The sequence below is a fragment of the Phasianus colchicus genome, chromosome 1 (assembly GCF_987193195.1).
Source record: "Phasianus colchicus chromosome 1, bPhaCol1.hap1.1, whole genome shotgun sequence".
Lineage (NCBI taxonomy): Eukaryota > Metazoa > Chordata > Aves > Galliformes > Phasianidae > Phasianus > Phasianus colchicus.
In genome coordinates, this window is record NC_143436.1 from 63,690,846 (window position 1) to 63,706,727 (window position 15,882).

The 15,882-nt window shown below is 36.2% G+C and overlaps 1 protein-coding gene across 5 annotated transcripts in view; it reads right to left on the reverse strand.

The window, feature by feature from the left end:
• Positions 1-15,882, reverse strand: part of EPS8 (EGFR pathway substrate 8, signaling adaptor) — a 134,996-nt gene that overhangs the window by 27,890 nt on the left and 91,224 nt on the right. For all 5 annotated transcript variants that reach the window (XM_031589926.2, XM_031589927.2, XM_031589925.2 and 2 more), the window contains exons 4-13: positions 15,676-15,743; positions 13,602-13,763; positions 13,242-13,391; positions 10,913-10,995; positions 8,436-8,572; positions 6,632-6,705; positions 5,500-5,626; positions 5,049-5,137; positions 2,415-2,489; positions 1,673-1,821 (exon numbers count right to left, since the gene is read on the reverse strand). In XM_031589926.2, the coding sequence (XP_031445786.2) occupies positions 1,673-1,821; positions 2,415-2,489; positions 5,049-5,137; positions 5,500-5,626; positions 6,632-6,705; positions 8,436-8,572; positions 10,913-10,995; positions 13,242-13,391; positions 13,602-13,763; positions 15,676-15,743 (1,114 nt within the window). The remainder of the gene's footprint in view (positions 1-1,672; positions 1,822-2,414; positions 2,490-5,048; positions 5,138-5,499; positions 5,627-6,631; positions 6,706-8,435; positions 8,573-10,912; positions 10,996-13,241; positions 13,392-13,601; positions 13,764-15,675; positions 15,744-15,882) is intronic.

Below are 15,882 nucleotides of genomic sequence, written 5' to 3' on the forward strand. Positions count from 1 at the left end.
TTAATCTTAGAATAGCCTATTATTTTTTAGCACTTAATTCCCATTTTTTAATGTAATACACAGTACCTAAATTAATGCTTTCATGCCTTTGCACCATGCATGACATACCCTCCTGCAAAATAAATTACTGTATCTTCACAGTGGAACAAGAAATGGGAACATACATTACATTGTCTTAGTCTCACTGTTGACACTGTTCAAAATTAGGGGGCACATGCTGCCAGTCACACAACTTGCAGGACCAGTCAGCAATTATTAGCCCATTGGCAGGCTTGAACTAGGTCAGTAACCCTCGTGTTTCAACAATCATACATCTTATTAAACTGCTCCATAATGTACCTCTGCATATTGAGATCAGACAGACTATAATTTCTAATCTTCATAGGTCAAGTAGTCGTATTCTAAGTGCTGCATTCTCTGTGCAGCATGAGCTACTTCTCTTTCAATTACACTTTTTCAGGATGGAATAAATGAATTATTAAGGTATTTCCTAAGATGAGAAGCCCAATATTTTACACAATAATCCATTTTCCTTGCAATAGGCTCCAGTGCTATGCAGATTTCCACAATGAGCCCATCCCAAGCTGCTGTGAAGCCAGCAAGCTCTGAGTAGGTAAGCTTTGCTGAGATTAAAACTCTGGCAATCACAAGGATCTATAATTGATGTTCCTAGCCCATTTTGTAATAGCAGGCTGAACAGCAGGCCCAAAGGATGAATTTGAATGTCCTGGTCCAGCAGCAGAACGAGATCAAGAAAGGCAAACACATGTACATCACACTTCCTGCTCTGAGGATGCTTGTCAGTTTGCGTTCTACAGCTTTCCATGTAGATTCCTAACATTCAATTTATTGTTATTACTTCATGATCACTTAAAAACAAACAAACAAACAAACAAATATTTTAATTGGTTAATTAATTGAAAAAGTAAGAAAGCCACATAGTAGATATTTATTCCCGAATTTGGATTCCAAGAGAAAGATGAGTAAACTCTAAATACTTGGCACTTTTCCAGTCCGAATGCTTGCATGCTTAGTCATTGTCACGTGTTCTCATCTACTATATACTAGAGTTAAAACACCTTTTATTAATCATATTTTGCATTTTTTACTTAGCTAGGTAATTTCAAACCGTATACACACCTCAAAATAACAAATACATAAACAAAGTAAATTGCAGTGAAATCTAACTGCAATAGCAAATCAATTCAATGGAACTTTTATGGGTATGCAGATGTAACGCAAATCAGCCCATAAACATTCTTTAAAAGTTTAAGCACTTTCCTTATGGCATTATGATAATTTTAAAGAAGCATTGAAATTGAAAATAGAAATCTGCAGCCTCTTTTACATATTTTTTTCATTCTTTATTGCAACTTCTTCCAACTGATTTTTTAACCAATTTCAGACTGATTGGTTTGTGAAAATAAGGGTGGAAAGCAACTGGAAGCATGAAACAGAAAAAAAAGATGGTATAAGTTTACAAAATTTAGTCTCTAGTCCTTATTCTACGAAGGAAAAAAAAAATTCTGTCTGTATTTGCTCCCTCCATGCCTAAAACCTAGCCATTTCCAAATCCCAGTGAGGCTAAAGGGCTCCTTTCCAAAGAATTTAAAGAATGGTTGTGAAGATCATCTAGTTAAGACTGTGTCAATAACCATGAACTTCTTCTCACCTGGCTTTGGTCCATGTGTCACCCAATGACATCCATAACTGCCCTTCCTCGCTGGTGATGGTATACTGTAGGAAGTCTATGGTATCTTTTGTTAGGAGGGGACTTAGTACTGTACTGGCAAGCTCTGGACCTCCTGTTGTCTGCACCACCTAAATCAAAATATTAAAATAATACAAAGAATACACATATAATAAAAAGGAAGTTACAACGAATATGTTACCTACATTAATGGTATAAAACATTTACTACTCAACAAGTAAACAAATTCTGAGAAGCTAACTTGTTCTTAAGTCCTGTGGATGGATGAAGTAAAACCATTTATTGCAGAACTGCTGTTCTGGTCACCTCTATACTGAGACCCACTTCTGTCAATGTTATTTTAATCTACTAATTGAAATGACACATATTTTAATTGAATTGGCACACGGTTATGCTTCCAACTCTCCTCGTACATGATGTAAATTATTTCTTTATTTGGTTTGTTTATTAAAATTATAATGGCTAACTGCAATACAAAGAAAGTTAAAGATATTTTAAACATATATATATACACATATGACAGATGTTAACATGCAAAAGAGGATAAAACTTGTTTTCCAAAGAAATCTTCATCCTTGGATACACATTTTGCCACAGTAGCTCTCCAGGGACAATTTTAAATCTCATCATTCTTGGAAAGATTTTAGATCATACAAGTATAAGAATTCTGAAGGAAAATACCTAAAAAATTACAAAAGCTTACCATATGTAGTGGGGTAAAGAGAAAATGAACCAGTTCAGCTGCACTAGGATTCTGGATATGGAACTTTAATTTGGCCTAAGGTAAAGGAAAAATGACAAATTTTAAGATACAGTTAACTTTTATGACAATAAATACTTCAGGTAAAAATGACTGTCCCAAGTGAGAGCACAGGTCCATCTAAGTTGTATGCTTTGTTTCCAACATCAGCTAAGAGAAAGTGTTAAGGGAAGTATAAGAAGGAACAAGGCAAACATAAAATCTCTGTGAAAAATTCTTATAAATTCCCCAGCAATTTTCTCAGGGACTTCTTCAACTAAAAGTACAAAATACTATTGTTTTGTGTTAAAAATCACTGATGGATTCTTCTCTTCAGTAAATTTATACAATTGCTTTTGAATCCATGTAAGTGTTAGCATATATTGTGCAAATAAGAAGTACAATTCAATTGTATGTTTTGTCAAGAAGCATCTTATTTGGAAATATACCACCTCTTGGTTTCATTAATACCCTGCAGTTCTTTTCCAAAAGAAAATTGAGCAATCATTCTTTCCTCACTTTTTCCAGTGATTCTCATAACCATTCACAGATTTATTACGTTCTCCCTCTTTTTCATCTTTCTCCAAACTGAAGAAAAGTCTATAATAATTTCTTAGAGCACTCTTGTTCTTCTTCCACCTTCTTCAATTTCACTATACAGGGAACAAGATAAAGTCAGTGAACCTAATGGTATATTGATGCTCCTTATTTGTTCTTATTTTTTGGTCTTTTCTTCTCAATGGCTCTTAACATTCCCTTTTCAGATAAGATAGGCAGGATAGGAGGGATGGGAGAGTTGCTCTCTATGCTAAGAGGAGCACAGATTACAGAGCCGTCTCCAGAAAACAGCCATTATAAGTTTGAGAGCTTGGGTTAAAAATAGACCAATAAAGGACATCTGGTGGCTGGGATCTACTACAGGCAGCCTGATCAAGGGGAGCCTACTGACAAGGCCTCCTTGCTTCAGCTGCAAGAAGCATCACGCTTGCAAGCTCTCATCCTGATGGGAGACTCCAATCACCTGGATGTCTGCTGGGAAAGCAACAAGGCAGACTGCAAGCAATTCAGGAGACTCCTGAAGGAGTCCAATGAGGATAACTTCGTGGTCCAAGTATTAGACAAGCCAACATAAGATGAAGCATTCCTGGATGTGGTGCTCATCAGTGCACAGGAGATCATTAAAGAGGTTAAGTCTGGAGGCAGTCTGGAGCCATAAAAAATGATTTTCATGAACGCACTGTCCACCATCAAGCTTTTCCAAGTAAAATACACATTAAAAAAAAGAAAAAAGAAAAGAAAAGAAAAGAAAAGAAAAGAAAAGAAAAGAAAAGAAAAGAAAAGAAAAGAAAAGAAAAGAAAAGAAAAGAAAAGAAAAGAAAAGAAAAGAAAAGAAAAGAAAAGAAAAGAAAAGAAAAGAAAAGAAGCATATTTTCTCTGCTACGGCTTCTTGGAGGATTCTTTTATTTAGTGATCATAGGCTCTGGAAGTAAGAAGCATTCCAGAAAGTATTTTAAAAAGTTATATTAGCTTTTATTGCATCTTGCTGTCTATTCCTCAACCTCCTTTTAGCTAGCCTCATTCCAGTTTTACATTTATCCTTCCAGAGGTGCCTCCAAATATAGACAAAAAGAGGATGTATTTGTACTGCTAATAACTTTATACACATTGTTCTTCACACATAACAACCTTCTTTTGGTCTTTCTATAGTTTTCTTTTTGGCAGATGGTAGTGATTTTCTAGGAGCTTCCAGCATAGTGTTTTAAAATAGTTTCCATTCTACTGGCAAAGATTTTATTCTTCGAGCTATTCCTTTTATTTCTAAACTAGATTCTTCTTCTTTATACAGCTCTCCATATCTGACATAAAGCCCTAGGAAGTGAAATTTCGAACTTCTGTGGCTTCTTCAATGACACTGAAGCAATGCATTGGTATGGCATTATGAACAGCGTTAGAAAATAGACCCCAGATCTTTCTCAGCACTGAAACAAGAACTACTTCTACTCCCGCACAGAAGACAAAGATTTTTATATACAAGTGTTGCTAGATAAAGAAATCATTTAAATGCAGAATGCAGTATGAAGTAAGAATGGAAAAACCAAACCGGATTACATTTCTAGGTCTGTTCCTTTTTAAAGAGCAGTGGAGGCCGCAACTCAGGCTCAGAGTTCCCCATATGATCTGATCATCTCTGCATGGTTTACAGCTGCAGGGATTTAAAGTCTGCTAGGTTTCTCTACACAGACAAGGCACTAGGAAAGTTAGAGAGAAGACAGAACACTTAACTACTGCTTTTCCAAAAAAGAGATAGCCTTTGCAGTTCCCGTAAGGAGTCAACAATAAAGCAGCCACACTGTCTTGAACTGCCGAAAATCTCCAAGAAAACCCAACTTAAAAATAACTAAAAAGAAATCTACTGTGGTAGTTATTCTTCCTTCTCTTCAACTTTCACCAGAATTTTAGTTCTTCACTTTCTACTACTGGAATACGACCCTAGGAAAACCACTGCAGTGCTCAAATGAATTTACAGCAACAGGGAAAACAAATAGCATGTTCTATGTAACATTAGCTAAAACACCATATCTACCTGCAGTTACTTACCAGAAGATTGAAGCCATGCTTGAACTTTTGGAAGCAGTCAACAAACTCATCTGGAGGTGGTGGTTTTGAACGGAGAGTAAGAACTCCCTCTGATAAATAAATTGACATTTTTTTTTTTTACATCCATTCATATTTTACATCATTTCTAAAAATATTATGGATATAATAAACATATAAAACATACTTAATAAATTTACTTAATGCTGTAAATATAAAACAACTACAGGGAACATATTCTGTAGTCACATCTCTAATCAGTCACTCGCCACTGATTTCAAACAAAAGTTTTTAATTAATTTCTAAGAATATACTGTGTGGATTATCTCCTTTTGTGCTTAAAGTGAAAAACCATTACTACATTTATGAAAAAAAAGCAACACAAAAACCTACATGTGATAGCTATTTCAATGATCTTTAGAGAAACAGAATTCTGTACTGTAAGAATTCCTACCTCCAGGTCCTTTCTTTTTACTTTTCTTAGTTTTCTTCCTCTTTGAAAGCTCAGCAAATGCTTCAGCAGCTTTTTGAAGTTTGGTAACAAAATATTCAATGTCATCCAAAATATGGTTCAGAATTTGCTATGGGAGAAAAGAAGAATAACAGTTTCAGTACTGAAACTGTACTGACATACTCAAGAAGTTAAAGGGACTACTCTCTCAGACACCAAAAGCTTCATCTGTACAAAGTTCACGCTAGAACACAATGTATTTAGATTCATTTTATCCTTTACATAACTGTCAAGTATTGTGGAGCTTAGACTATTCTCAAAACTCTGGGCAAGTAGAGGTTTTTAAAATGTAAGCATCAAGATTATTAAGTTCAATTACACAGTTCATTCACACACTAAATTTTCTCTCACAGCACATGAAAAAAATTCTAATTATTTGTGTAGGACAGCATTTTTCTAACCCGTATAACTTCATAATCTCCTTTAGCACAAAGTATTAAGCTATTTGTTGAATGTCAGAATGTTATTTCAGAGAAGTGCTCTTTGAAGAATTATTTTCAAAGAGCAAATGCAGAAAAAAGAAGGAGCCCCTGGGGAAGCACATACACAGCAAATTCAGCAGGCCCCAACATGCTTCCCTCAAGGCCCCCTGATGCTGTAAAGTAGAAAGTTACAACTAGCAAACAAAGAAATATTTGATGCTGCATACACCATAGGACCTGCCCTAGATTTGGCTAGAAATTGTTAGCTTACGCAAGTGCATAGTACATCTGCTTTTAGAAATGACCATATGCTTAGTTCTGGAAATTGCACAAATTTACATCTCACTAAATTGAAGAAAATTAAGTTTACTGTTATGTATTCTTTGAAATTTAGTCTTCACAAAACTAATGTTTATGTTTCTGTCTCTTCACAGCAAAAAATTTAACATCCATTTTTTTTCTTTTTCCTTCAGGGAAGAAGTAGTAATAACAATTAACTACTTTATGTTCATTTAGAGGTCTACCACACAAATGTGAATACCCAGCATGCTTTCCTCCAGAACTGAATTTCCAAGTGGAAAAAGACTTCCCAAGTAGTAGAGCCACACAATTTCTCAGAAATTAAGCAATATTGTTTGTTGTTTCTCACTTACAACATCTCTGTCAATCCTGGCTGCTATCATTTCTGCCGTTTCCTCATGGTCAGGGTATTGTCTTTGTTTTTCATCTGTAGAAAAGGGAAAAGGAGAATGAGATGAGTATTTATGCAGAATAAAAAAACCAACACCTCCTATAGAGCTTATGCTTGAAACCCCTCTACTGCAAGAAAATGAACGACAAAATTGTTTTTACCATTCAATTTGCAAGGACTGAAGAACTTGCACCCTAATGCCTGATCCTTTCAAGTCTTACAAAAGAGCTTGGGTGTATGATTTAAGCCAGCTTAGCTGTATAAATCAACCACACTACAGAAGTATGGTACTAGGGTCTTAATATATATATATATCTATACATGAAAATGGCAGATTATAAATAAAATGCAAGGAGAAATTGTCCTATTTTGCAAAATATGCGGAGAGGTACCCCAGTAGAAGTAGACAAGAAGTAACAGTGTAGCCCTAAATTTGAAGACAATTTTGATGTAAAAGATAACAAGCAAAAGGGATATAGGAAATTTGGGCAGAATGACCAAGTCTGGCAAGAGAAAAATGGAAGATATCAATGTGATAAAATATGCATTTCCAAATAACAATGGACAGAATCAGTGACTTATGCTTGAAAACAATAAGGGAAAGCACTTTGAGAAATAGTAAGTTTAGCATTTCTAAATCACACTACACTCTGTACGGCTTTTGTTAATAGGTGGGATCTTAGTAAATACATTTTAGGAAAGATCCACATGAATGGAACAAAAGGAACTGTAGGAACTCAGACCATGATGGACCACTCAATAAATTAATGAAACTTTTTTACTTTTTTTTTTTTTTTTTTCCTGAGAGAAAGAGAGAAGTCAAACAATAGAACGAACTTGCTGTTTGTTACTCAAGGTAGGTGCAGAGGTGCAGATTAGTAGGTGATAACGTTCTTAATGTTTCTTATTTCTCTGACAATGTTTGTTCTCCCTGCATAATTGATTTATTGATTTAATTGAGTGATATAGCTTAACAAAAGTAATGCATATGTCTTGGGTAATGATTGTAATTCTAAAATTTTACTATTCATTTTTAAAGAAACCTCTCACCTTAACCATGATTACTTCATTATTACGGTCCGTTTTACAGAGCTTTATTGTTTCTAATTCTTTTTTTAATGGAATCTGATTAAAATAGAATGTTTCCACTAGAGATTATAAAATAATATTATTCAGAAATACTGCAGCTTTCCTTGGGTAAGGCTTTAAAAATACAAACTAGGTTAGCCATACCCAGATGAATAAATAAATACATAATGTTCATCTCTAGTCAGCTTTTAATCCAAGTGATTGTATTTTTTAATTGTCTGAAATATCTGGCCAACATACTTCCTACTACTAAATAGGGCATCATTAAATTACTAGAGTTATGACAATACAGATTACTGTGCCTGTTATTACGTTCACATAAAAGCCCGAGTTAAAATCCACAGCCCACTGACCCATCCAACTAAACACAAGTAAACAGAGCTCTGAACATAAATTCAGAAAAATGTTAAGTAAATGACAAGTCAGATTATGACAGCCAGGTCTTATTCCACAGATCAGGCAATGGTGGCTTAGGGCATTTTGAACTGACTGGGAGAACAATTCTGCCCGCTCCAAGCTATGGCAGAGGGGTGACCTAGTACAGCAATTCCTCTATCTGCATTCAATTACTGCCGTCTTCATGGAAGCCTGTGAATTATTTTTTGTTATTACTGAGGATCATAAAACCCCACTGCCCAGAAGAACTGGTTATCACTGCGCAGTGCAGCACAACTCACAGTCCCCTTGCTCCGCAGCCCACGCGGACCACGCTGCCACACGGCTTCTCACATCCACCTGGGTGACAGTCCCTGGGGGAACAGGGGCAGGAGCCCGTGGTGGGGGAGGGATAGCACCATCAGCACTGGAGATCATCCTGCAGGAAGAGAAGGGGGCCCACCAGTGAAGTTAACACAATGCGTAATCAGAGAAGACAACAGGGTTTACCAGGACCCTTCTACTGTCAAACACGCTATGGACTTGCCAAGTCACGAGTACCAAAGGTCAGGGTATGCAAATAGATTAAACATAACAGGAAACCCACTCTATGATGAGTTTAGCAAAATATGCATCAATAAACCAAATCCTCTTTCACGTGGACACATGGGACATGGTTTAGTGGGCACAGTGGTGATGGGTTGATGGTTGGACTTGATGATCTAGTGGTCTTTTCCAACCTTAATGATCCTATGATAAATTCCAAAGCACTGCCAGAGAACATGCTATCTAGAGATCTGATTGCTTTTATGGGTAAATTTTGTGCATCTTATTTGCAGTTTAATGGCTGTACTTCAATATTGTACTAAATCATTCAGAGTCATCTTTCAGCCATCACCAGTTGTGTACCTGTTTCCTGTGTTTGATGGGTTGTCAACCAACAGCTTCTTAAAACCCTACCAACAAAAACAATTAGATTCACAGGCTGATTTTCCTTTTCAGATCAACCTGTTCATCCCATATTGATGCAAATGTATGACTATTCCCATTTTCAATTTTCATAGAATCATAGAATCATAGAATGCCTGGGTTGAAAAGGATCACAATGATCATCTAGTTTCAACCCCCCTGCTATGTGCAGGGTCACCAACCACCAGACCAGGCTGCCCAGAGCCACATCCAGCCTGGCCTTGAATGCTTCCAGGGATGGGGCATCCACAACCTCCTTGGGAAACCTGTTCCAGTGCATCACCACCCTCTGAGTGAAAAACTTTCTCCTAATATCTAACCCTATCTCAGTTCAAAATCATTTTCCCACTTCTCCAGTTCTTAATGTATCTTTAAATACCATAAGGAAGGAGGTCTTTGAAGTCATTCTGTAACTCAGTATCAAAAGACAAAAAATCCCAACAAATCCTTTGAAACTCACATCCCATCCCTATTTAAAAGAAGGATTTTCATCTTCTTCATTCTTCTCTTTATAATCCCATCTCTTTCATGGCATTCAACAACAGCACAAAATACAATTTGGTCATTTATCAAAAAATGATGTTTTCTTCACCGTTCCTTCCTTTAGTCTCCTATAGGCTCCTAAGCATTCTTTTTTTGCATCTCCTACATTTTTTACTTGTAAATAACCTTGCAGCAATTTGATGGTGCAGTGTGAGACTTACTACAAGATCTCCAGACTAGTCAAACAGGACCCATCTAGAGAAGGCTTTCTTCCTGTGGCCCAATGCTAACACATACATGACATGACAGCAAGTATCCAGTGCTGAATTGTCATGCATTAATGACCTTTAGGCCTCAAAGCTTTTAGAGGCTGATATGTCAGATTACTTTTCCCTGTGGATGTACTGACCTACATTCATTTCCCAATTAAATCTCATCAGCTTTCCCCAAAGTGTTTGAGTCCTGGTGGTACACATCTTTGTACTTACACTTATCTGTTATTGTACCTCAAACAGTAAAGTGTACTTGCTTAATTTTAAACCCAAATGTAAAATCTGATGCACTTCTGCCTTCTTAATTTTTTTCAACATAAGTGGCCATTATTCTAGCAAAACTTCACAAGTTGCACACCAGAATTTAACAGGCAACTAAGGCAGCAATAAACTTATTCATATAATAGTGACATTTTTACTTAAAGATTTTTGTACAGCAGAGAATTCTCTCAATGGACCACAGAACTATTATTGAGCGACGTCATCAGGATTCAGCATACAGACCACCACCATCCTATTCAGTACTTAACATATTTGTGCCCTTGTTTCCATACCTGCACCAGCTATTGTTCATTTCTATGGTCTGAAACCAATAGACTCTTACTCCACTTTTTCCTGCTGGGAGAGAAGTCTTCCCTACCAGGGAAACAAGGAGTTTTTCAAGTCATTAAATAGGCAGGAATTTTTTTTGTCCTCAGCTGCTGTTCTATTTAACATCTTTAGATCCCCAAACCTCACTTCCTTGGAATTCAGGAAGATTCATATTTTTATTTCAAATTTTGAACTATTTTATCCAAATACAAAACTCAGATACATAATGCTATTCTCTAGCAACCTGCACTTATGTCAGCTGTTCCAGTTACTAAAGCAGAATAGGGAAAGTTAAGAGTGACACTATAACTAGAGAGAGCTTGAGATAATTAGTAAGTCAAGTTCTCTACATGTGCTTTTTGAAGTATATTATCAACTAGCCAAAAAAAAAAGAAAAAGAAACAGCAGACAGACTTGGGGAGTGTCTCATGACTCCATATATTGCCAAGAAACTAGGTTTTTACCTCAGTGTTTCAAGTCTCTTCTTTTGTTTTCCACTCTTGCTGTCACTGATTGCACTTTCTATATCTTCATGAATAAAGCTAGCCTGAAGAGACAGAAGCAGAGTCCATCAGTTCTCATCTAGACTAACCAGATATATGTACTAATGATCTCATCATGTACTTTTTGAAGTTGTCTTTTGATTACAGAACCTCTTACCATATTCCATTAAAAAAAAAAAAAAAAAAAAAAAAGCTGGGATTTGTATGGGAACAGAACAAAGAAAACATGGCACCATTCTCTGGGAGCTTTTTTGTCACTGCTCCAATCTCAAACATTATCATCAGATGGATGTGTTATCTAGATGCTGAGTTTGTCTGAGCAGTTGTAATTATCCAAAGTTAACAATTACTGCATGAGATATTTTCCCCCCTACATGGTGTTGTTTTTTTTTTTCTTTTCTTTCAAGAATGTTTGTGGAAGACGTAAAGTAAAACTACTATAAATAGTAGTAGCATAAGGATTAGGAAAATAACTGGTAGTAATACAGTCTCCTGTAAGAAGGTAGCCTCCATTTTCTCTTTGGCTTAGCAAAAGATGAATTTTTCAGTACATTTCCTGGTCTTTAGGTTCCTGTCTCTCCATTACTGCAATCTGACCTCACCAGTGGCCTATAAGTGAAATTCTGATACATGTCTAGGGCATTATTTTAATAGATCTTGCATTAAATAGGTCACAGCTTCTCATAGTATTCAGGATGCTCTGTTACATATCTTGAGCTGACAAATTAATTTCCTATACAACTTGTCAAGGCCCAGATCTGTCCATGTCTAGCTCATTTTACAAGTTCTACCTCTTGGAAAAAAAAACATGTAACTTCTTAGGAGGAATATGTAACTACTGGGACTAGAAATCTTCACTGAATTGAGAGATTAACGGACTTTTCAGAACATAATGAGATAGAAGAAGGTTAAAGAATTAGTTGAACAACTTGACAGGATTTGAGGAACAAAAGTATATCATTAATTACACTATTTATATTTATTATTTAACAATTGTGTTTCTTTAGAAAATGTTGACTGACTGAAATGCAATTAATTTTGAATAAACTGCTATTGCAGAGGCTCCTGAAGTTTGTTATGTGTTCTGATCGAAAGCATTAAGAAGGCAATGAATAAGATCTAACATCTCAAGAAGAGCCAAGGCTTACGGAAAAGGAACAGAACCTAGGATAAGGTCACAGACTCAAATGATATCTCAGAAGGAAAAAGGGATCCCAGACTTCAAGTCATGCTTATGCATTCTGCAATTTTATTTGCACACACTGGAAGAACTTCAAAAGATAGAAGTCTGAAGAGACCACTATACACCTTTGGAGGCTGTGTCCAACCAGATCTTAAAAGGGGACTGCTGCATTATTTAGCATAGTGCAAACTGAACTCACAGGATCCCAGTTTTCATTGAAACAACAAATTTTGTGCAACAGGTCACACAATCAGCAATCTTCACACCACTTGCAATGAACCAATTTCAAGATGTTTGCACAATACAATTAGCAATGTGATGTTTTAAGACAACGATATAAACTCCTAAGATGTGACTGGAGAAAAAAACCAAACAAACCATAAAATGATTGAGCGAAACTGAAAGAAATACCAATTATGTGGAGTAAATAACACATTAACATTTATAATCCTGGAAATGAAGAAGCATTGCATTGAATGCATTAAAAATATTTACTCTGGAAGCTTGAAGGGAATATTTTAATCAGAGATAAACAATCTCTTTCCTTCTTTTGTCCCTCTTGCAAGCAATATTTACCATTTTACAATCTCTCCTGCAGGACAGAAATGCAGAGGCAGAAATGTTGGGGAGGCTTATCTGTTCATTGGCAAAAAGAGTAGAAAAAGGGAAGGAGTAGGAAAGACTCAGGACTTGGATGAGTTCTTTCCAGATTATAAAATAAATCTGAGATAACTCAAACTATTTTACACCTCTTAGAAGTGTGAATGCAAATGATATGCATATTCCAGAGCTTTGGTCCTTTACAAACACAAATGAACAACTACAGAGCCCAAGAATCAATATTTACAATAATAACATATTTGCACATGCACTAAAGATTCAGCTTACATACATCTTTTCTTACAAGATATACTATGCTGCTTATATTAGCATACTGCAACTCATGTAGATATCATAAATGCATGAAGCTTGAACTACACTTATAAGAATAAAAGAACATAATAATTTCCTATGAATCAGTTTATTTTATTTTACCCATTGTACTTGCCAATTCATAAGATTTCCCCAGCTGAAATAAGTCATAGAAGATCTCCATTACCACCTTACCTTAATCTCATCACATTGGAAAAGATGCAAATCTGGCTTGTTCTGAGTTGGTTCTTTACATACTAATGCAAGAATTGAATTGTAATTGCATGCATTCATCACAGCTTGGCAATGCTGAATTGTGCTTAAAGGAAAATTCTCCAGTTCATTCTGCCAGAAGGGAAACAAAAACCAAGAAAAAAAAAAGGAGAAAAAAAGAGTCTTAATATTCAGTGTCCTGATCTCAAAAAAAGCTGCATGAGTTAAAAAGAGAAAGTGATAATAAGCTAATTAAAATACCAAATCTCACACACATCATTTTTTCTGTCCCTTCCCTTTCTTTCTCTCTCTGAAAATGAGACTGCCACTCACAGATCGTACCTTTGATTCCAAGTCCACCAAACTGACAGCTTTGTCATCCACTTGAAGAATCATATCTTGAGTCCACACTTTGCCTTTAGCATCCAATAATTTCAGCTTCCTTATTCCATCATCTACTGTAATCATTGCTTCTTTTCGGTCCAGAACAAAGGTGGTCAAATGCTGGTGAATGACACACACATTAAAATAATAACAGAATTGTAATCTTCATTATCACTAGGCAATGTCAGTATTCAAATTGCCATGACAGAGCAATACAAATAATTCATGAATGAAAGTGCCTTTTATGACAGAATCAACCAATATGCCATAGGGAAGGTTGTTTAGTCCATAATGTCATTTTAAACTTGCTGCTTGCCATCCTCTGTCATTTCCTCACTGCAGAATATGGTTACACTGGAAGGCATATTATGACATCTTTCAGGTATCACAGTGAGAATTAAATCCTGAGTATTTAGTTAGCTTTCTTGAGAAGTGAACACCTGTCTCTATTGGCAAGCTGAATCCAAAAAGCACCAGTAGAAGCCTCGCAGAAACACACTGCCAGCACATATCCACCACCACCCTGGCCTGGAGCATCCCTATCTCTCCCAGAGCCGCCAGCTAACACATTGATGGCAAACATCATGGGCTTGCATCTGACTGGAATACCTTACAGACAGGGTAGTTGCTTCTTTTATGCAGAGCACAATAGAAGTGTAGTATATAAATTATGTTTGCTCACTGTCAACTTGGAATATTCTCCAATTTTCATTAATGATCTAGTAATGAAACACTACTCACAGGCATCGCCTCAACTAGTTTCCCTCTCTTTAAAGTTTTGACAATTTCTCCTTAAACATATAAGCCATGTAACACAACCTATAAAGTTATTTAATTTTATCCAGGCACAACTCCAGCTTCACATTCTTCTTTAAGACCTGAATACAGTCACTCAAGCTGAACCGATTTTAATGTATGCCTGTGCACCTATCTTATAAATAGCTTAAAAGAATTAAGTGAGCTTTCTTCTATTACAGGATAACAGCACATGTTAATGACAGACAAGAGACTAGATACAAGCTGCATATAATCAAAGTATTTTAAAAAGTGAGACAAACCCTGCTGACTGCTCACACAGGAATACTTAAACTTCAAATACAAGTACTAATTTTTATGCCAGCGGAGTACCAAAATGGTTACACAGAAGCTAAATACAGACAGATAATTAAAAGCAACATAAACGTTCCTTTGCGAGCTGATCAAGGATAGAAGTACTTGGAATGAAGACTCTTCTGCATACAATCTCACAATTTACAGCTAAATTTAAAACCCAGCTAAAAGAACCTGGGAATCTACTTTTTTTTTCAAAATTCAGTTAAACCCATGACAATGTTCTGATGGTAAAGGAAAAAGGTTTCTCAAAAGAAAGACTGCATAATGAGGAATAGCACCCAGAAGTGCCTACAGACTACATATAAGCACCCAGGCTTACTTTGTTGAATATTTAATACTTGTCTACTTCTGGACAGAATATGACAGCAGCACAGAGTATTTCTGCAAAGCAGCTTAAGATAGGAAGGAAAGTATTTTGCATTTCTCACTGGGGAAGAGTCTGTGCAGGCAGAATATCACCACTAACAGTAGATTCACTAAGGCTTTTAGGGCTTAGTACCCAGCTTTTTCTAACTATTATGACACCTCTGTTGTTTATAAATAATCAAGGTATTTATATTAATTATGAGTCAGCCTTCCTTGCTAATGGCCTGCCTTATCCCTGCAATATAATAGGTTCAGAAACAGGGCAACATAGCACACTGAGCTGCCGTCCCATTGAGAAGCCCTCTCCATTTGCCAAACTACACACGACTTTGTTTACATTTTTCTACATCAAAATTCCAGCTCTTTATGGCAAAGCTAGAGAATGTGATACGTTTCAGTGTAATCTGTTCTGAAGTGACCTCGGGCTGGCAGGATATTTTGGAAGATTCATATGTCTTCAAGCACATTATCCTCAAATTTCGTGTAAGCAAAAATCACAGTATAACCAAAAGCTGTAATGGGTAGATGGCTTTGTCATACATCCTCATCTCACCTCTACGTGATACTGGGAAGTTTCCGATATGCTGCTGGCACTGTCCCGTGCATAGTTCTTTCTTTGTTCTAAAGATTGAGAGAAAAGAAAAGAATTATTCATTTGCCTTCTTACCATACTGTGTTCTGGATACTTCTCAGAGATGCTTAAAACGAGCTGTAGATATGAAAGCAGAAGGTGAGCTGTGGTTATTTTTGTATTCAGAAA